This window comes from Esox lucius, chromosome 19 (genome assembly GCF_011004845.1).
Source record: "Esox lucius isolate fEsoLuc1 chromosome 19, fEsoLuc1.pri, whole genome shotgun sequence".
NCBI classification, from domain to species: domain Eukaryota; kingdom Metazoa; phylum Chordata; class Actinopteri; order Esociformes; family Esocidae; genus Esox; species Esox lucius.
The window spans coordinates 3,938,196-3,959,989 of NC_047587.1; the positions used below are offsets into that span (position 1 = coordinate 3,938,196).

The 21,794-nt window shown below is 41.2% G+C and overlaps 1 protein-coding gene across 3 annotated transcripts in view; it reads right to left on the minus strand.

Annotated features, from left to right (window-relative positions):
* Positions 1-1,120: 1,120 nt before the first annotated feature.
* Positions 1,121-21,794, minus strand: part of LOC105018206 (mucin-2) — a 31,435-nt gene continuing 10,761 nt past the window's right edge. Inside the window, exons 16-46 of one of the 3 annotated variants that reach the window (XM_034288127.1) lie at positions 21,296-21,551; positions 20,601-20,656; positions 20,105-20,196; positions 19,461-19,612; positions 18,975-19,113; positions 18,729-18,839; positions 18,064-18,243; positions 17,419-17,658; positions 17,069-17,225; positions 16,796-16,924; positions 15,831-16,395; positions 12,445-12,593; positions 11,415-12,243; positions 10,205-11,171; positions 9,875-10,049; positions 9,410-9,657; positions 8,919-9,102; positions 7,729-7,939; positions 7,387-7,562; positions 5,956-6,025; positions 5,489-5,589; positions 5,344-5,375; positions 5,050-5,224; positions 4,537-4,641; positions 4,355-4,395; positions 3,993-4,115; positions 3,784-3,888; positions 2,831-2,959; positions 2,258-2,297; positions 2,002-2,125; positions 1,121-1,461 (exon numbers count right to left, since the gene is read on the minus strand). In XM_034288127.1, the coding sequence (XP_034144018.1) occupies positions 1,251-1,461; positions 2,002-2,125; positions 2,258-2,297; positions 2,831-2,959; positions 3,784-3,888; positions 3,993-4,115; positions 4,355-4,395; positions 4,537-4,641; positions 5,050-5,224; positions 5,344-5,375; positions 5,489-5,589; positions 5,956-6,025; positions 7,387-7,562; positions 7,729-7,939; positions 8,919-9,102; positions 9,410-9,657; positions 9,875-10,049; positions 10,205-11,171; positions 11,415-12,243; positions 12,445-12,593; positions 15,831-16,395; positions 16,796-16,924; positions 17,069-17,225; positions 17,419-17,658; positions 18,064-18,243; positions 18,729-18,839; positions 18,975-19,113; positions 19,461-19,612; positions 20,105-20,196; positions 20,601-20,656; positions 21,296-21,551 (6,272 nt within the window). In that variant the 3' untranslated portion in view covers positions 1,121-1,250. Of the gene's footprint in view, positions 1,462-2,001; positions 2,126-2,257; positions 2,298-2,830; positions 2,960-3,783; positions 3,889-3,992; positions 4,116-4,354; positions 4,396-4,536; positions 4,642-5,049; positions 5,225-5,343; positions 5,376-5,488; positions 5,590-5,955; positions 6,026-7,386; positions 7,563-7,728; positions 7,940-8,918; positions 9,103-9,409; positions 9,658-9,874; positions 10,050-10,204; positions 11,172-11,414; positions 12,594-15,830; positions 16,396-16,795; positions 16,925-17,068; positions 17,226-17,418; positions 17,659-18,063; positions 18,244-18,728; positions 18,840-18,974; positions 19,114-19,460; positions 19,613-20,104; positions 20,197-20,600; positions 20,657-21,295; positions 21,552-21,794 lie in introns of all 3 variants that reach the window. The other 2 variants (XM_034288126.1, XM_034288125.1) reach the window with 2 other exon arrangements.

The window sequence follows — 21,794 nt, forward strand, 5'->3', positions numbered from 1 at the left end:
AATTGTTCACATTATAAGTCACATTAAAAGTGGAAAAAGTTCTGACATGATTTATCTTTGTCTCATTCTTTTACATCGCAAAAACCTGGCATTTTAACTGGGGTGTGTGGACTTTTTATATCCACTGTATGTGAAGGCACCATTAATGCTGAACAATATATCCAGGTTTTGGAGCAGCATATGCTACTATCTAGACAATGTATTTTTCAGGGAAGGCCTTGTTTATTTCAGCAAGACAATGCCAAACCACATTCTGCATGTATTACAACAGCATGGCTCGGTAGTAAAATAGTCTGGGTGCTAAACTGCCTGCCTGCAGTCCAGACCTGTCAACCATTGAAAAATGTTTGGCGCATTATGAAACATAAAATATGAAAATGAGACACCGAACTGTTGAGCAGCAGAAATCCTATATTCAAACAAGAATGGGAAACATTTCACTTTCAAAACTACAACAATTGGTCTCCTCAATAACCATACGCTTACAGAGTGTTGTTAAAAGAAGAAGAGATGCAACACATTGGTAAACATGCCCGAGTCCAACTTTTTTTAAAAATGTGTTACTGGCATCAAATAAAAAATGGGAATGACTTTTTCCAAAAACAATAACATTTCAACATTTGATTTGTTGTCTTTGTACTATTTTCAGTTAAATATAGGGATGGGACAAATTATTTGCACATTCAGTTTTTATTTGTATTTTATGCAGCATCCCAACTTGTTTTGAAACAGCATTGTAAAACTTTGTTAACAAATTAACGTTAACATTTAATAGATTTTGCAGAAAACCTGATTGGGGTTTACATATTTCTTTTCTATTTTTCAGTAATTTCTGTAAAAGTTACCAAAAGGATATTCTTCCAATCAAGATATCCTTCCGGTAAATGTTGGAAAAAAATACCAAGATTTCCTGTGGTAATGTGTTATATATTTGCCTTTCTGTGCTACAAGGATTCTACTAGGAATTTGTTGGTAAGCCCTATCACTGTAGACTGTAATACCGTATGTACAAATGTACAGTATACTAGGCCTACTGTATGAAATATAACACATGGTTCATCATAATAGCTGGCATCTTACTAAAACAAAGAATTTCAATAAAACAGACAATGGACATAGGTTATTTTTAGAAAGATTCATTTTAATGAGATTAGCAAGCATTAGCATATATTTCATTTTAGCAACATTTTAAATATCAGTTATTTCATTTGCAGGATAGCTGGGTCTTTTCAATGGAAAGCAGACTCCTCTTAGGCCAGTGTGTGGCTGCGTCTCTTGCGTTCGGGCAACCTGACGGCTTTGGGACAGTCACTGTGTCTGCAGCTACACTCCTCCACATGTATGTAGGTGTACGGCACCACATCTCCGTTCAGGCACTGGAGGTTTACCGTGCGGTTACTGGACCGGGACTCCTGGCAACAGGAGCAAGAGTGATCCAGGGATGCAGCCATCTCAGAGTATCTGCAGGAAAGGGGGATTCATGATTACTTGCTAGCGAGACACTTAAACAAACATGCAAGCAGAATATACAGCAATCAGCAAGGAACTGATGGAGGAAATGTTTTCAAGATGGCATTATATAATCAGTACATATGCCTACTTACACCTGACCAGAAAGAAATAATACAAAAATACTTTTCATGTAGATTTTATGTGAGTGTTTTTATTCATTGTAAGCCAATATGCACCATCAAACAGACTGCACTGATTCATAGTGGTTTTCACGCTAATCCTCCCTGAGGTAAACCGTGACAGTGATGACAACAACTTTTATGTGCTGTGAGTACTTTTATTAGCACATTACCTCATTGTAAGTGTAGTTTTGGGGACGTTTTAGGACTGAAACCAGAAACTGACACTAGAACTACAAATTGCTTCGCACTTTTGGCATGAAACCGAACATCTACATTCCACAGTGACATTACTAGTGCTAATATGTAATATTAGTATTTAATATTGTGTATGTTATTATTATTTTTTCAGAAATGTTTCTACTCTCACTTTGTGAAGGTGTTGCAGGATCCCTCGCAGTACGGCATTTCCACCTCCTCAACAGACTGGCAGCTCTTGTGAGTGACTTTGGTCTTCATGGATCCAATCTTGCAGGCCTTGTCTTTCTCCACACCTGGGATAGGGATAGGGGGACACCATTATACATGATCTGACCCGAAAGATCATGAAACGGGTTGCACTCATTCTCGATAAGTGCACCTGCCCAATGAAATACCACATATTTTAATTAAAGTCAGCAGCTTACAGATAGTGCAGCAGCCATTTGCAGCAGTCTGAATTGAACCCTGTGGGAAAAAAACAGGTCCAATGATAGATTTAAAAACACATTTCTTTGTAGGGTAACTGATTTACCTGTCAGTTGAAAACTGCTTAGGTGCCGTCCACCTCAAGAACATTCTTCTGGAATAAAACGTGTTCAGTAATGGCGGTAAATGTGTTTCTTGTAATGCTGTGTACTGTACTCACAGGCTGCCAGTTGTGTTTCTTGTAATGCTGTGTACTGTACTCACAGGCTGCCAGTTGTGTTTCTTGTAATGCTGTGTACTGTACTCACAGGCTGCCAGTTGTGTTTCTTGTAATGCTGTGTACTGTACTCACAGGCTGCCAGTTGTGTTTCTTGTAATGCTGTGTACTGTACTCACAGGCTGCCAGTTGTGTTTCTTGTAATGCTGTGTACTATACTCACAGGCTGCCAGTTGTGTTTCTTGTAATGCTGTGTACTATACTCACAGGCTGCCAGTTGTGTTTCTTGTAATGCTGTGTACTGTACTCACAGGCTGCCAGTTGTGTTTCTTGTAATGCTGTGTACTGTACTCACAGGCTGGCAGTTGCTCTTCTGGAATGGCGGGCAGTGAATATAGGCTCTCTGGGACAGATAAATCCCGTCTTGCTTCATACAGCTGTACTGTTGGCATTTCTCACCAGCAGCCGACCACAGTTCTCCATGCTGGGCAAACAAAGGAAGACAGAAACACACACATGCACACACAAAGACACACACATACAAACACACACGGACACAAATACAAAATAGTGACACATTAAGCATGGTGCTACTTACTATGTGATGACAGTAAAATCTACATTTTTTAACAAGGCCCAATCGTTAGTCCCATGAGACGTGGATCCTGTGTAATGGATTTGCTTTAAATATGAACAAAAAACTGCTGTGATTTTTTTTTATAATTTTGTATGAACTTACACTCAAAATAATGTGAAACAAAGCCTCTATTGTAACCAAACCACAAATGTAAGCTCCAGGAGTTTGCTAAATATCATCAGTATTGTTTGAGGCTAAACTGTTGCTTTGGATTCTGAGTTTAGCATAAAAAAAGCCATGGCGAAACAAAAGAAACGATTCTCCACTGTGAAGTATGATGGTGGATCTGTGATGTTGTGCAGCTGTTTGATTTCCAAATGCCCTGCGAACCTCGTTAGAACACATGGCAACATGGATTCCATCAAGTACCAAAAGATTTTAGGCCAAAACCAGCCTACTGCTGACAGCAGGCTATAACTTAGTTGATTTTTTCTTCATTTCACTCAGTTAAGGGCTACATTAATATATGTTATCTGTAAGCTGATGAAAAACACTGACATTTTTTCTCAGCCTTTTCAGGTCATATTTGCCTAGGGTGCCAACCATTCTGGAGGGCACTGTATATGTCTGACAAAAAAAATGCCACCTTAGTCCAATTAGTAAATCTGTGATGGTTAAATACATGGTTAATGTTAGTGTTGATAATAATTAACTACAGAAACAGATCCTACCTTCAACAGCTGCTTGGTTCCATTGACCTGGAGGATACAGTGGGTCTGAACACATTTACCACAACAGTCGTTTGAGAAATAGTCTGGCTCTTGGTACTCATATCCCTATAAGAGAAGAGGAACACAGTGTTGCAATATCTAATAATAATAATGATATTTTTTATTTGTATAACAGCTCAGGGCAGCAGGTATCCCAGTATATGTCCTACCTCTTCACATTCTTTTTCACATTCCACAAATTCACATTGAATTTGGAAAAGAAGTGTATTGGGATCCACTAAATTGGTACAGGTGCAATCCTGGCACTCAGATGCTGGCACTTTAGATTTAGGCTTTAAGAAAAGACAAGGAACTCATTACACATTACTCAGGAGAAAAATAAAATTTTGCCAGACAAAGAGGCACTTGACGAAGCTGTACGCACTCTGACACTCTTTAACAGGAGACCAACTTAGATGTACTATACATTAAAACAAATATACAGTATTTACAGTCTTACTTTGTTTAATACAAGCTGTACCGGGGGTTTAATTAACAATTCAGATGAGAGGGTTGCATATTACGTCCTTACCTGGTATTCAACACCATTGTGGACACAAACTCTTTTAGGTTCTAAAATGAGACAGAGAAAGAGGTAGATGGGATTAGGAGACAGGGAGAGACACGCAACCAATCAACTGGAATGTCTAAAATAACTGGAATAGCCTCATCAATACAAAAAACTACAGGTCCAGATGCAGGCAGGGACTTTACCACATGTATGCTCTGGGCAGCATTTTCCCTCAGGAACAGACACCACTGGCAGAAATCCAACAGGACAGTTCATGTTGGTAGTTGGGCAAGTGCGGCTTTCACAGCCTAGGAAGAGAAACATAATTTGGTATTCTTTACTTAACCCCCACGGGCTGATTCATTCCCATGTTGTAACATATTAATACATTTCATATCTTTTCCACATTACTGTAGCGAGCTGAGCTGTATAGCATTGGCGTGGTTACACATTCACCATAGTTATTTTCAGCATTTAATTTGTATTTATTTTGGGGAACACATTGAGACCAGGGTTTTATTTATACAATCATTTTTGTTTTAAATCTCCAGTAGTTTTTATTTCACAAACACAACTACTATTTACAGTATCAGAACCACAATTCTAACATGGGAGTTGGTTAGAAAGGACCAGGTGAGAAGAATATATCCAAGCCAGCACAGTACATTTCAGGTCAGCAGACTAGTGTGAGAAATGTAAGGCATGTAGATCCTTACGGCAGGCGAGAGTGGTGCAGCATGGATTGGACGGGTCGGTTTGGTTGACATATACAAATCCTGGTTCAGTGCAAGTCACTGGCGGATTGGGGCAGATCTTGGGTTTACACGTCACGGTCTTGGTGGACTCCTCACAAACGCAATCCTGGCATTTGTACTCAAACCTCTCATTGAACTGTGGTATGAAACAATGAGGAATTGTTATTCTGTCAAAAGGTTTGGTTAAATATTGCATGCTTTCTAAACAATGGGATTCAAACCAATGACTAACTAAAATCTAAAGGCTTGGCTTACCTCTCGGGGCACATTGTCAGGATCAAGGCATCCTACAGAAACACAGACACCACAATATAGTGCAACAAACATCATCAACATGAAATTGACCAATTACTGGAACTCATTGTTATGCCTGTCTGCACTGGGTAATGGAAACACTCACCACACTTATTAACACAGATGCCGGAGTCCTTGCTGTAGAGTTTCATCCCATCAGGACAGAAGCAGCCTTCTGTGGTGAAGTTAACCTTGGACCCTTCTGGACTGTAAAACAAAACATTACAGTGAGGATTCATATCTCCTATTTACATCAACTACTGCTTTGCCCTTAGCCCATAGGTGTTCAACCCTCTCCTGAAGACCCCCCAGCCATCTCACACTATAGTTTTTGCCCTGAACTAGCTCCCCTTTTCAACAGGTAAGGGCTTGTTAATTAGTTAATAAGTTGATTCAGTTGTTACATTTAATAGATGGTACATTTAATAGATGATATGGCTTGGGGGTCCCCAGGAGAGGATTGAAGACATATGCCTTAGCCTAATTGGATAGCCAATAATGTTCTACCTCAGTAGAACTATTTGTGTGAACGAAAGAGTGAAGGTACAAGCAACTCTGTAAATAGGCACTCACTTGTCATCACAGGCTGGCTGTTCTGCAGGACCACAGGGCTTGTAGACATGGCCGGCTGGGCATTCACTGGCTGTTGCAGAAAGATGCAATGTAATCAATAAGATGGTATTCAGAGTTGAATAGGCTAATGAGACTAGACTATGAATAATCTAATGTTAGGACTAATTATTTCTGATTTATGAAGTTTGGCAGTAAGCATCAAGCTTAAAGGGGAACTGTGTAGAATCCATCCAGACTCTCACGTTTACAAGCCTGAATTTAAACAATAACACAACTGAAAGATGAATACAAACTGATAGAGGGACCGGCAACAACACTTTAATCCATAATATCTCAGGGACTCCAAACAATTTTCTAGAAAACAATAATTAAAAATGTTAACTGAAAACCTTAATTGCAGATGTCTTCTAGTCATTTATGTTTATATTTATGTTAGTTGTCAAGTAAAAACCTTAAATATATCCCTTTAAAAAATGCCCCTTTATATTACACGGGAAACAGGACTAGGATGCTCACTATTTCCTTCACAAGGTTTTGTGCATTGTTAAATAGTACTTTTTTATTATTATTAATGAAGAAATACTTCCGCTATTCTGAGTTCATTCATCATAGACTTACCATGTTTTATTTCTATACAGTTCTTGGTGTCTGTCACATACATGGCACTTCCTATCTCTCCAAATGTCGCTCGTTTACCAATTCATATTTCTTTATATCTATCATGTGAATCCCATTTAACGGGATAATTCATAAGTTTAGCAACGAGGCATTATATATTGTAATGTCTCCACCTGTCCCTAAACTGGCGTCACCCCTACAGCGCTTGATGTTCTAACCACCTGACGTCTGCCAGCGTCGTTCAACGCAACCCTTCATCTCGCACCTGTTTTGTGTTTGCTAATTGTCTCACTATATTACGCACCCATTTTCTGTTATTGGTCTGTTTTACCACCGCACACCTTTACATATATACTGAACTATACTTCCCAAGTGTAAAGTGAATCTGTGTATACAATTTTAATGTAACAGCATCAAGTGTGAAGGAAGTTCCTAATGCTAGCTAGCAGAGGCGTCGCAAAACATCACAAAACATCCGGTGTACAAACATCCAGTGTAGCAAATTGCAGTAACACTTCAATAATGTACAGGATCTGACCACTAGTCAAATGCATGACTGACCGAATCCCAGAGTTGGCAGGGTGTAAAAAATGTATATTTTGTTCTGACGATGACAATGGCAGGTAACTCAAACAGCTTCATAGGTTGATGTAAGTGAAAAGGTTTTTTCATATAATGGTAAAATATTGCTATGTATTTCAAAAATACTCTTACTCTGGGGGAGTAGAAAAGGAGCCTCCTTAACATAATCCCCAGGTATTTATAACCTGGTGAGTCCCAGCCAAATAACTGTAACAAGGGCAGTGAGCCTACCACAAGAAGCGGAGTGATTTCTCCAATAGATGCAGATTCCAAATTGGGCACAGGCTGCAGCATAGGACTGCAGGCTGGTGCACTGCACAGCAGGGTTGGACACGTGGCAGCTGTCAAAGACACAGCCTTTATAGAAGTTTTCATGAGAGACAAAAGGATGGCAGGCCGCGAAGACGCTGTGGATTGAAAAACAGGGATGAGTGCTGTATATTGTAAAAAATAAATTTCAGGCCATACAATGTAGCGTTCCAAGTTCAGAGGATAAGGTCGGCTATATAAAAAAATGTATACGTTTTATTTACTGGAGAACTTAACTGCTTTTAATTTAAGTGGAATGTTTACCTGCTCTTCAGGATTTCACAAACAGAGTCAGGCTTGCATGGCTTCTGTGTCGGTTCAGGAAGAGGAGTCTTTGTGGGTATCACAGGTGGCACATAGCAGTCAGGCTGGGAGATATCCCGGGCTGGCCAGTAATCTGCCATCGTAGCACAGTTTTCCACCAGTTGTCCACCAGGCAACATGCAATCATCAGCCTTGTTGTTGCTGCATGTTCCTGAAAGAGATACATACAGCTCAAGTTCAGGTCCTTCATTTTCCACTTGCAGGTCCTGAAATAATACCATGTTGGACATTTTTTATTGGCACTCTCCCACATTTAGAAAATACAATATACAACACATTTACAGTGGCTGCAATTGGTATTTATACCCCTTCCCTTTCTGTAAATGTTGTTGTTATACACTTCATGCATAATTGATTAAATTTGTATTTGTTGTCATCAGTTTCATTAATTGTGTGAATTTTACTGCTATGTTGAGTGTGTTTTATTGGTATAGGTTGTTCACAGGGCTCCTTGGTCTCAATGGTAACACCCTGTTTGAATAAAAGTTAACAAAAAAAAACATAATCAATGTAAATTGAAATGGAAAGTTGCTTGTCTCTGATCCAATCGTTCTACCAGCTCTTGATCAAGGCACCAAGTACAAAAACCGTCAAGTGAACAATCTAGAAAGCTACAGACATGTTATACCAGTGTTTCTCAACCCTGCTCCTGGAAAGATCTAAAACATGCAGGGCGGAGTGCCTCCAGGAGCAGGGTTGAAAAACACAGTTTTCCTACACTGAATCACACATGTTTTTTGCACTTTTGGCTCATCTGATAATATGTCCATCAATTCAAAGACTATTACTTCAGGCTTTTTAACACCATGCTCAGATGGTGTTAAAAATTTCAAATTTTAAAAAATTTAAATTTCAAATGACCTGGCTGATGTTAAGGGATACATATAATTATTGCTGATCAGATGCATAAGGAATACCTTAAGTTGAAGGCCACTGCACCTACTACCCAGTTTAAACAGTTGTTGAATGGGCGTTTTACAGTGAATTGGGTTTGCTATTCTAAATGTGTTTTCAAGTCTGTTTTAAATCATTTAAATCTGTTTTGAATCAGTCTCAGTCTGTTTTCCCTGTACATAATATAAAAGAAAAAAGTATGCATAAAAACAAAGTAATTATAAATATGTACTTACCACAATGTCCCTGGGTATTGTTGCCAAAGTGTCTCCAGGGAAGGTACACGCTGAAGCCAGTGATCCCAAAGGTAACTATCACATTGATGCGTGGTATCTCCAAGACCATGTTGATACCAGAGGTAATCACCTTCACCCCATGGTGCTTGTATGGTAGTTTCAGGGCTACTCCATTAATAAGAGCCTTAATGAGTAGTGACAAGGAGAGATGGTTGAATTTGGGACAGAGAAGGATGGGATAGAGGCATAGCCTTTGTAAGTCTGGGTGCTGAGGCAGAATCAGTCAGTCAATCTTTAAAAATAAGGCAAAGAGATTGCAAAACATACTATCTTGATATTACAGGTTGATTTTTTGTCTCAAGAATTATGCTGAGAACTGAAGCACAAATTTAAGAAAGAAATAATTCATGTTTTTAGTCCCTCTGGCCATTAATCACATAACCTTGAATGCTCGTGTCGAATTCTGAGCTGGTTTGTACCCCTGAAGTTACCTCCAATTTAGCAGCACCAATAAGGTTGTGATTCTTCAGTGTTATGGCTGTTGATCCGAAGGACACGATGATGGCTCGTGGGCACGAAACATCCTCTGTGGGATCACAGTAGACATTGTCTATGTAGATCTTGAAGTGGTGTCGTGGCTTGATCTCCTCCATCAGCACATAGGTGCAGTTGCCTTGGAAGCTGTAGAAGAGCCCGTCGAAGGTGATGTAGTGAGGGTCGCCCCAACCCTCACAGACGCCTGGACAGAACATTTTATAAAGACGCGATGATTAGGATTCTCCATCAAAACAACATACTAATTAAATATCAGTGATTTGGAAAAGAACCATCAAAGTTTTGGCCCACACGACAAAGTTGCCCTGAAATGCGCCTGGGCAAATTTGCGTAAGAAGAGTAAGATGGACTATAAGAAGAAGAGGAACCATCTATGTTTGTGTCCAAGTTTCAGCACTCACAGTCACAGACGTAGCGTTGACAGCAAAGGGACTCATCCCACTGCAGCACTGGTTTCTTCCCATTGGTGCATGTGATTGGCTCAGGTGTTGGGCATACATAAGGAACAATCTCAATTGTGTTGTTTTCAATGCATCTGGCCATTGTACAGTTGCAGATCCAGAAAGTCTCATTTTGCTGATGTGGGGAAAGAAGGCACATTTCACGTTAGAGGATTACATTTTGAGGCCTATGAAAGTATGTTTGGACATCACTGACATAACAGGTAACTGTGTAATTCTTAAACTTTTAAGAGCGTGGTTGATAATGTGATTTCATAGTGGGAAACGTACCACTTTGTCCCATTCAGGACAAGTGATTGGTGGTGGGGTTGATGGTCCAGGACTAATGGGACTGACTATTCCTTCTGTTGATGGTTGGGATGGTGTTGGACCAGTCACAATTGAAAATGCTGTGGATGCCGTTGGGGTAGTGGCTTCTGTGGTAGAAGACTTATGTGTTGTTGTAGGAGCTGTAGTGGTTTCAGTATATATGACAGAATGTGTTGTTGTTGGTTTTTCAGTTGTACTGTGAGTTGTTGGTATAGTAGTTGGCCCTGATGTTGTTGTAGTTTGGGGTACAGGTGTTGTAGTTGGTCCTGATGTTGCTGTTGGTCCTGGTGTTGTAGTTGGTCCTGATCTTGTTGTCGTTGGTACTGGTGTTGTAGTCGGTACTGGTGTTGTTGTTGTTGGTACTGGTGTGGTAGTTGGCCCTGATGTTGTTGTAGTTGGTACTGGGGTTGTTGTAGATGGCACTGGGGTTGTTGTAGTTGGTTCTGGTGTTGTCGTAGTGGGTACTGGTGTTGTCGTAGTTGGCCCTGATGTTGTTGTAGTTGGTACTGGAGTTGTTGTAGTTGGTTCTGGTGTTGTCGTAGTGGGTACTGGTGTTGTCGTAGTGGGTACTGGTGTTGTTGTAGTTGGTTCTGGTGTTGTTGTAGTTGGTACTGGAGTTGTTGTAGTTGGCCCTGATGTTGTAGTTGGTACTGGAGTTGTAGATGTTGATGGCGTTGTTGTAGTTGTTGTTGTAGTTGGTATTGGTGTTGATGTAGTTGGTACTGGAGCTGTTGTAGTTGGTTCTGGTGTTGTCGTAGTGGGTACTGGTGTTGTCATAGTTGGTACTGGTGTTGTTGTAGGTGGTACTGGTGTGGTTGTAGTTGGTACTGGAGTTGTCATAGTTGGTTCTGGAGTTGTCGTAGTTGGTGCTGGTGTTATTGTAGTTGGACCTGGAGTTGGTCCTGATGTTGTTGTAGTTGGTACTGGAGTTGTTGTAGTTGGTACTGGTGTTGTAGTTGGCCCTAATGTTGTAGTTGGTACTGGAGTTGTAGATGTTGATGGTGTTGTTGTTGTTGGTTCTGCTGTTGTTGTAGTTGGTATTGGTGTTGATGTAGTTGGTACTGGAGTTGTTGGAGTGGGTACTGGTGTTGTCGTAGTTGGTACTGGAGTTGTTGTAGTTGGTACTGGAGTTGTTGTAGTTGGTACTGGAGTTGTTGCAGTTGGCCCTGATGTTGTTGTAGTTGGTACTGGAGTTGTTGTAGTTGGTACTGGAGTTGTTGTAGTTGGTACTGGAGTTGTTGTAGTTGGCCCTGATGTTGTAGTTGGTACTGGAGTTGTAGATGTTGATGGTGTTGTTGTAGTTGGTATTGGTGTTGATGTAGTTGGTATTGGAGTTGTTGGAGTTGGTTCTGGTGTTGTCGTAGTGGGTACTGGTGTTGTCGTAGTGGGTACTGGTGTTGTTGTAGTTGGTACTGGAGTTGTTGTAGTTGGTACTGGAGTTGTTGTAGTTGGTACTGGAGTTGTTGTAGTTGGCACTGGAGTTGTTGTAGTTGGCCCTGATGTTGTTGTAGTTGGTACTGGTGTTGTAGATGGCCCTGATGTTGTTGTAGTTGGTACTGGAGTTGTAGATGTTGATGGCGTTGTTGTAGTTGGTTCTGCTGTTGTTGTAGGTGGTACTGGTGTTGTTGTAGGTGGTACTGGTGTGGTTGTAGTTGGTTCTGGAGTTGTCGTAGTTGGTGCTGGTGTTGTTGTAGTTGGACCTGGAGTTGGTCCTGATGTTGTTGTAGTTGGTACTGGAGTTGTTGTAGTTGGTCCTGATGTTGTTGTAGTTGGTACTGGAGTTGTTGTAGTTGGTACTGGAGTTGTTGTAGTTGGTCCTGGTGTTGTAGTTGGCCCTGATGTTGTAGTTGGTACTGGAGTTGTAGATGTTGATGGTGTTGTTGTAGTTGGTTCTGCTGTTGTTGTAGTTGGTATTGGTGTTGATGTAGTTGGTACTGGAGTTGTTGGAGTTGGTTCTGGTGTTGTCGTAGTGGGTACAGGTGTTGTCGTAGTGGGTACTGGTGTTGTCGTAGTGGGTACTGGTGTTGTCGTAGTGGGTACTGGTGTTGTTGTAGTTGGTACTGGAGTTGTTGTAGTTGGTACTGGAGTTGTCATAGTTGGCCCTGATGTAGTTGTAGTTGGTACTGGAGTTGTTGTAGTTGGCCCTGATGTTGTAGTTGGTACTGGAGTTGTAGATGGCCCTGTTGTTGTAGTGGGTACTGGTGTTGTCGTAGTGGGTACTGGTGTTGTTGTAGTTGGTACTGGTGTTGTCGTAGTGGGTACAGGTGTTGTCGTAGTGGGTACTGGTGTTGTCGTAGTGGGTACTGGTGTTGTTGTAGTTGGTACTGGAGTTGTTGTAGTTGGTACTGGAGTTGTCATAGTTGGCCCTGATGTAGTTGTAGTTGGTACTGGAGTTGTTGTAGTTGGCCCTGATGTTGTAGTTGGTACTGGAGTTGTAGATGGCCCTGTTGTTGTAGTGGGTACTGGTGTTGTCGTAGTGGGTACTGGTGTTGTTGTAGTTGGTACTGGTGTTGTTGTTGTAGTTGGTACTGGTGTTGTTGTTGTAGTTGGTACTGGTGTTGATGTAGTGGGTTCTGGTGTTGTCGTAGTGGGTACTGGTGTTGTCGTAGTGGGTACTGGTGTTGTCGTAGTGGGTACTGGTGATGTTGGAGTTGGTACTGGAGTTGTTGGAGTTGGTACTGGAGTTGTTGGAGTTGGTACTGGAGTTGTTGGAGTTGGTACTGGAGTTGTTGGAGTTGGTACTGGAGTTGTTGGAGTTGGTACTGGAGTTGTTGTAGTTGGCCCTGATGTTGTTGTAGTTGGTACTGGAGTTGTTGTAGTTGGTACTGGTGTTGTAGTTGGCCCTGATGTTGTAGTTGGTACTGGAGTTGTAGATGTTGATGGTGTTGTTGTAGTTGGTTCTGCTGTTGTTGTAGTTGGTATTGGTGTTGATGTAGTTGGTACTGGAGTTGTTGGAGTTGGTACTGGTGTTGTCGTAGTGGGTACTGGTGTTGTTGTAGTTGGTACTGGAGTTGTTGTAGTTGGTACTGGAGTTGTTGGAGTTGGTTCTGGTGTTGTAGTTGGTACTGGAGTTGTTGTAGTTGGTACTGGAGTTGTTGTAGTTGGCCCTGATGTTGTTGTAGTTGGTACTGGAGTTGTTGTAGTTGGTACTGGTGTTGTAGTTGGCCCTGATGTTGTAGTTGGTACTGGAGTTGTAGATGTTGATGGTGTTGTTGTAGTTGGTTCTGCTGTTGTTGTAGTTGGTATTGGTGTTGATGTAGTTGGTACTGGAGTTGTTGGAGTTGGTTCTGGTGTTGTCGTAGTGGGTACTGGTGTTGTCGTAGTGGGTACTGGTGTTGTTGTAGTGGGTACTGGAGTTGTTGTAGTTGGTACTGGAGTTGTTGTAGTTGGCCCTGATGTTGTTGTAGTTGGTACTGGTGTTGTAGATGGCCCTGATGTTGTTGTAGTTGGTACTGGAGTTGTAGATGTTGATGGCGTTGTTGTAGTTGGTTCTGCTGTTGTTGTAGGTGGTACTGGTGTTGTTGTAGGTGGTACTGGTGTGGTTGTAGTTGGTTCTGGAGTTGTCGTAGTTGGTGCTGGTGTTGTTGTAGTTGGACCTGGAGTTGGTCCTGATGTTGTTGTAGTTGGTACTGGAGTTGTTGTAGTTGGTCCTGATGTTGTTGTAGTTGGTACTGGAGTTGTTGTAGTTGGTACTGGAGTTGTTGTAGTTGGTCCTGGTGTTGTAGTTGGCCCTGATGTTGTAGTTGGTACTGGAGTTGTAGATGTTGATGGTGTTGTTGTAGTTGGTTCTGCTGTTGTTGTAGTTGGTATTGGTGTTGATGTAGTTGGTACTGGAGTTGTTGTAGTGGGTACTGGTGTTGTCGTAGTGGGTACTGGTGTTGTCGTAGTGGGTACTGGTGTTGTCGTAGTGGGTACTGGTGTTGTTGCAGTTGGTACTGGAGTTGTTGCAGTTGGTACTGGAGTTGTTGCAGTTGGTACTGGAGTTGTCATAGTTGGCCCTGATGTAGTTGTAGTTGGTACTGGAGTTGTTGTAGTTGGCCCTGATGTTGTAGTTGGTACTGGAGTTGTAGATGGCCCTGTTGTTGTAGTTGGTACTGGAGTTGTTGGAGTTGGTTCTGCTGTTGTTGTAGTTGGTATTGGTGTTGATGTAGTTGGTACTGGAGTTGTTGGAGTTGGTTCAGGTGTTGTCGTAGTGGGTACTGGTGTTGTTGTAGTGGGTACTGGTGTTGTTGTAGTTGGTACTGGAGTTGTTGTAGTTGGTACTGGAGTTGTTGTAGTTGGTACTGGTGTTGTAGTTGTTGATGGTGTTGTTGTAGTTGGTTCTGCTGTTGTTGTAGTTGGTATTGGTGTTGATGTAGTTGGTACTGGAGTTGTTGGAGTTGGTTCTGGTGTTGTAGTTGGTACTGGAGTTGTTGGAGTTGGCCCTGATGTTGTTGTAGTTGGTACTGGAGTTGTTGTAGTTGGTCCTGGTGTTGTTGTAGTTGGTCCTGATGTTGTAGTTGGCCCTGATGTTGTAGATGTTGATGGTGTTGTTGTAGTTGGTTCTGCTGTTGTTGTAGTTGGTATTGGTGTTGATGTAGTTGGTACTGGAGTTGTTGGAGTTGGTTCTGGTGTTGTCGTAGTGGGTACTGGTGTTGTCGTAGTGGGTACTGGTGTTGTTGTAGTTGGTACTGGAGTTGTTGTAGTTGGTACTGGAGTTGTTGTAGTTGGTACTGGAGTTGTTGTAGTTGGTAATGGAGTTGTCGTAGTTGGTGCTGGTGTTGTTTTTGTTGAAACTGGAGTTGTTGTAGTTGGTATTGGTGTTGTTGTAGTTGGTACTGGTGTTGTAGATGGCCCTGATGTTGTTGTAGTTGGTACTGGAGTTGTAGATGTTGATGGCGTTGTTGTAGTTGGTTCTGCTGTTGTCGTAGTTGGTGCTGGTGTTGTTTTTGTTGAAACTGGAGTTGTTGTAGTTGGTACTGGTGTTGTTGTAGTTGGTACTGGTGTTGTAGATGGCCCTGATGTTGTTGTAGTTGGTACTGGAGTTGTAGATGTTGATGTTGTTGTTGTAGATATATTTGGATGTGTGGAACATTCACAACAATATAGTCTAATTTTATAGTTAAAGCATTTAAATGGTCTAACGGTCTGTTTGTTTTGTTCACATATTAAACCAAAGTCAAGATTGCACTCTACAATCTGCCCTGTTAAATCCACAAAGTCATTAAAACTCATATCAGGTTCTGATGTAGATTTACATTCAATATTTGTTCGATTATCACATACTTTTTTACCACTCTGTGTTATATGCCAATACGTTTCCCAGTCACTCATATCTTTACTGTCATCTTCATCATACCATTCTGACCATTCACAAATAGGAGGAGTGGGACAAGAAGTTGTTGATGGCACTGGTGTCTGGAAGGTAGTTGTTGTTGTTGGTACTGGTGTTGTTGTAGTTGGTATTGGTGTTGTTGTTGTTGGTACTGGTGTTGTTGTAGTTGTTTCTGGTGTTGTTGTTGTTGTTTTTGGTACTGGTGTTGTTGTAGTTGGTTCTACTATTGGTGTTGTTGAAGTTGGTACTTTTATTGTTGTAGTTGGCCCTGATGTTGTTGTAGTTGGTACTGGAGTTGTTGTAGTTGGTTCTGCTGTAGTTGTAGTTGGTACTGGTGTTGTAGTTGGCCCTGATGTTGTTGTAGTTGGTACTGGAGTTGTAGATGTTGATACTGGTGTTGTTGAAATTGGCACTGGTGTTGTAGTTGGTTCTGGGGTTGTCGTAGTTGGCACTGGTGTTGTAGTTGGTACTGGTGTTGTTGTAGTTGGTACTGGTGTTGTAGTTGGAACTGGTGTTGTTGTAGGTGGAACTGGTGTTGTTGTAGGTGGAACTGGTGTTGTTGTAGGTGGAACTGGTGTTGTAGTTGGTACTGGTGTTGTAGTTGGTACTTGTGTTGTTGTAGTTGCTTCTGGAGTTGTAGTTGGTACTGGTGTTGTAGTTGGTACTGGTGTTGTTGTAGTTGTCATGGTGGTAGTTGTTGGCGTCCAGGGCGTGGTTGTTGTTGGGGTCCAGGGTGTTGTTGTTGGTGGTGTAGATGGTATAATTATACAATCCTCCACACACTCCTGAGTCTTTTCATTGAATATAGGTGTTTCTGGAGGGCATGTTGGGTAACAACCTAGACAGAAGACACAATGTAATTGAGTTGTTTCAATTTATTTGTGACATTTTTTTTAATAATTGTGTTTAAAACTAGTGTGCGTTTGAGATAAATCATTATTATTTTTTAAATGGTTGACCAGCATGCTCCTGTTTGGCTTACAACTCCTGTGGCGAACTACAATAATCTTTTCTGTTGATGTGTGTGTATGTGTAATAGCAGTACCCTTTCTCTCCTATTCTCTATATATTATCTTCACCTCTCTCTGACAATACTACTGTATCATCCGGGTCAGGAATCATGTAAAGAAGGGAAAAACAAAAGACTAAAGCCTGGTAAGCTAGCGGTTAGGACATCTGACTACAAGAACCTGAAACACTAGTGAGTAAAATGCAAATGTATTGGTGTGGTTCCTTGCCTTCTAGATGGGGGAGAGAGTTGTTACAGATTCCAGTTGGATTCAGGCAGGTCTTGTAGCATGGTGTATGGCACGGGCTGTAGTGCCATGCACAGTCACCAGGCTTGTTGTAGTAGTCACAGAAGACAGCTGCGAAAGAGAATAAACGCACACGTCCATTCACAGGACACACAGCACATCCCCTCAGCGGCACACTAGTGCTCAAAAAGCACACCAGAATAGGGACACAAATTGGGACCAAAAGGCATCAACAGATATTTCTGTTGTACTCACGGCAAATGTCTGGAGTTCTCCATGCAACACAAACCCCAGCCTCAGTACAGGCCTGGGCGTAGGCTGCTACAGCTGTACAGAAACACTCACAGTCTCCCCCAGTGTCACAGGCACATGAGTCCCTGACACAGTTGTCAAAGAATAGAGCAGGGTCCACCTGCAAAAACACACACAGGGAGAAACACAATATACACACAAGATTTCGTTAATTTCAAATGCAAAAATATCTTGAATAAAATAACTGAGGATCAGTTCTGGCCCTAATGAAATAATGTTTTCAGTCCACAGTATGTTGGCAGTCTTTCAATTTAGTTTTCTACTGTATGTTGCAACAGTCCAGAGCGTTCTACCTTATGGTGGCAATCTTTAAAGGTGTCTCCTTTGATGATGCTACACTGCATCTTAGCCCAGTTTTGACGGGTGGGTCTGGCACCGCATGGATCGACGTTAACATCTGCGTCAGGGCAAGAGCTGTAAACTTTCCAGCTGTTAGCGAACTCCACAGGGCTGGTGACTATCAAGTTATTTTGAGTGGTGAAGTCATCAAGACCGTCTCCATTGAAGTTCCCACACAGGCCACATACCGCTCCCTGCAGGGACATAGAAAAGACCAGGAACGGCCCTCATCACAGGTATACACAATGCAGCTGAAATATTTAATACACACTGATCACCGATGTCCAGAGTTGAGCAGGTACCTTTTTTATATGTAATTTGCTGCATTAGTTGCATTAGTCTTTTCTTTTACCCAAACTGAGTAACATATACTGTTTATATTAGGCAGATTCTTTATTACTAGATTTTTTTTATTAAGAGGCATTAAAAGAACACCAAATGTAGCCTTTTTAAAATTCTAGATACTGTAAACTGTAAACTGATACTGTAAACTGCATTTTGGTCAGAGTTGATCACCTCAGCCAACAATGTGAACTAAGGATTTCATGTTCTCTTGTATAGAGGTCTATACCATCAGCCTTCTTGCTGTATTCTCTTACATGATGTTGTGGCTCCAGGAGGACGCGAACGGCGGTTTTGCGGTCCCACAGCACTGTGATCCCAATGTCTGACTCAACAACCAGGTACAGGCCAACGGTCCTCACTCGGTATTCAATCTGAGGGCCCTCTCCTAAATCGAATGCTTCATGGATCCCCTTATGCAGTTTCAGCTCTGTTCTCTATAAGGGGAGAGGGTTATCACATACTGTAAGGTTGCAAAATGTTGGCAATTGTATGTTGTTTCCTTAAGTTTAATCTTTCTGGCAATTGTTTTTGTAGAAAGTGTTTTTTTAAGAATGTTTAATTAACTGTTGGGCAGCGTTTGACAATGGCTGTATTGAATATTACATGTGCCGTGTTTGTTCCAGCCATTACTATGTGTTTGTTCCAGCCATTACATAGAATGTTTCAGCCATTACTATGTGTTTGTTCCAGCCATTACATAGTATGTTTCAGCCATTACTGTGTTTGTTCCAGCCATTACATAGTATGTTTCAGCCATTACTATGTGTTTGTTCCAGCCATTACATAGTATGTTTCAGCCATTACTATGTGTTTGTTCCAGCCGTTACTATGAATTCATATATCCATATATTAGGTGCCACCAGCCACCTGAGAGAGTATGTGTTATCCCCAGTAGACCGCTTAGAGAAGACATTCTTACCCCCAGTTGAATCCTGACAGTCTTGGAGCATGTGGTGCCTGTGGTTCCACAAGGAATATTCTCTGTGATCACCATGAAGTTGTTCTCTACTGGCCGGAGCCCACATTTGTTCTTCAAGAGAGACAGAGAGAGACTAGTTTGAAAACACTTCCCGTAAATGAACAGTTAGTTGCTAGAAATAAAAGAAATCTGATATAATGAGGTCCAATAGCAAATAAACAAATCATCATTGGATTTATTGATTACCTGGACAGCCACGTAGCCACATTTTCCTTGGAATCCGTAAGTGCGGTCATCAAAGGTATTGTAATGGCCGCTGCCATAGATGATACAGCTTCCTGAACATTTGTTCTTGGTGCACTCCCATTTCCCACTCTTACAGGTGCTAGATGGGTACAGCGTGAGAAACACTGAGCCCACTTCTGGTGTTATGAAATATTGTTCAATATAATCACAATCCCAATTGTTATTCTTAACTATAGTTACATATTCATATAATATATTTAATTGCATCGCCGCGCAATGTATAATTTCAAATCACACCACATCACCTCATTTACTCACCATGTGTTACATCACCTCATTAGCTCACCATGTGTTACATCACCTCATTAGCTCACCATGTGTTACATCACCTCATTACTTCACCATGTGTTACATCACCTCATTAACTCACCACGTGTTACATCACCTCATTAACTCACCATGTGTTACATCACCTCATTAACTCACCATGTGTTACATTTTTGTGGGATCTCTGCTCCTGGAGCGTAGAGGTTTCCATCATGGCTGCACGTGCATTCATGTTTTTTGACACACATACCTTTCCCATCATCATATAGGTGACTGGGACACCTGCACCCAGACACACACTCTGACGCAAACTGTGGTCAATAAGAGAGAGGGAATGAATAACACAATATAAACATGTAGATCAAATATAGGCGCATTTGTCAACTGTTAATATGAATTTCAGTGAGGATACATTATTGTTGGTGAATTGTTTTTTAACCTAGTCGCAGATAATTGTTGTTTTGAGTAAATAAATGGTACAAAATTTAAGGTACAAAATTAATGTCTTTCATCAGTGTAATTTGATTACAGATGTTCACAGAAAAAAGACATTCACAAACGACCCATCATTATTGGATTTACTCGCTACAGCTGAATTCCAACAGGAATCACACATCAATTTCCTTGGGCGCCATTTTATTGAGCTTAACTCCTATTACTAGTTGCCCTATGCCAGCTGAGATTGATAAAACATTGGTCTACAAAACTGAGCAAACTCACAGTCCAATCGAAGCTGGTGGCCTTACAATTCTACGTTGGACTTTCAAGTGTTTAGTCTAGCACCAGTCGACAGGTTAACTCACACAGTCCAGAAAGTCTGGGTTCCTACAGGTCCTTGTACACTGCACTCCAATGTCACCAGAGCAGTCGGAGAACACCATTGGTGCCAGGCAGGCTACAACAGGAGCAGTTCCACGATTGGTAAACAACACACGATTTGAGTTCATGAACAAATCTAACCTGACTTCATGAACTATAATATTTCTAGGGACCAAGGTTTCCAAATGGGAACTTTAGCCACTTCACATAGGAGAACTAATTATTGTTCCTGGATTAACCATTTTTGGTTCCGAGTAGAACCCTTTTGGATTCCATGTAGAATATATTGAAAAAAAGTGTTCTAACTGGAACCAAAAAGGGTTCATCAAAATATTAGATTATGGGGAACACTGAAGGTTATAAATAACACCTTTTTTCTAACTGTGGACTCATGCAGTGAAAAGGGTCTCTGAAACTGTTTTTAAACCCAGGTCTAGTAAACTACTGTATACTTTAAAGGGAGATAGGAAGGTTACTTACTACTGCGGGTTTGCATTTTCCAAGAACGACAGTGAAGCAGACCATTGTTGCAGACACTAGAAGGACACGTAATGTTATGTAATAATTATTTTAAATGACTAGAAGAAATCGGCAAATAACATTTTAAGTTAATGTCCGTCTATCAGTTTGCATTGACTTTGTAGTCTCCTCACGCCTGCTTTAGACACTCGCAGTGCTATCCCCCCACCCTAAACCACCCTGCACTAGCTAGTACTATTCTGGTCTTGTTCATTATGGGAAGAGTAGTAGTGGACAAGTCATGCCATTGTTAAAAATTCCGCCTTGTAAACGTTAGAGGCAGGATTCTACACAGTGTCCCTTTAAATGATGAAATAACATTGCAGCACTTCATTTTAATATATCAATGTGACATGTTTGCTGCCTTGGTAGGTAGCACCGTAAGTACAGAGCAACTCAGGGGAAGAGTTTCATTAAGAAGAGCACATTTGGTTAGATTTCCAGATGATGAGTTTTAGTTTTTTAATACATCTGCAAAAATGTCTGTAAACCTGGTTTGCTTTATCATTATAGGGTATTGTGTGTACATTGATGAGGTAAAACATTTATTGAATCCATTATAAAATAATGTGGAAAAATTGAAGGGGTCGGGAATACTTTCTAAATGCACTGTAGGTATGTCGCTAGATAACATTTTTGATAGAGACATCTCTTACCAGTGTTCCTCCTTGATGTTGATGGACTTCCCAGGCTTGATTTTGACCCCATTGTGGAAGCAGGGGCATTTGGCCATGGGTACACAAATGTCACTGTCATCCATATAGAGGCCTTCTGGGCAGGAACAACCATCCACTGGGAGGAAGTTGTTGGTGCAGCCCTGGCGTTCACTGGCTAGGGAGCTACAGGTCAGCTGACATCTCTGAAGCTGATCAGAGTAGATCTGAGACGCTGGGCACTTACTAGTGTATTTGTCTGGTCGAAGAGAAATACAGAAAGCATTAAAGGCCTAAAAGTAAAAAAACTGTTTTTAAATTCAAGAAAAGTTAAAAAGTTAAGTTGAAAGGCATTTGAACATTTTCCTCCAGCAATGTAATGATTAAGTTAGTATGAAAGTGTTTTTAAAGATGACAATAGATGACATAAGATTGATGACATAAGATAACAGGGGAAACATACAATTATTCTGTCATACAAACAGGCACCTAGAAAAAAACA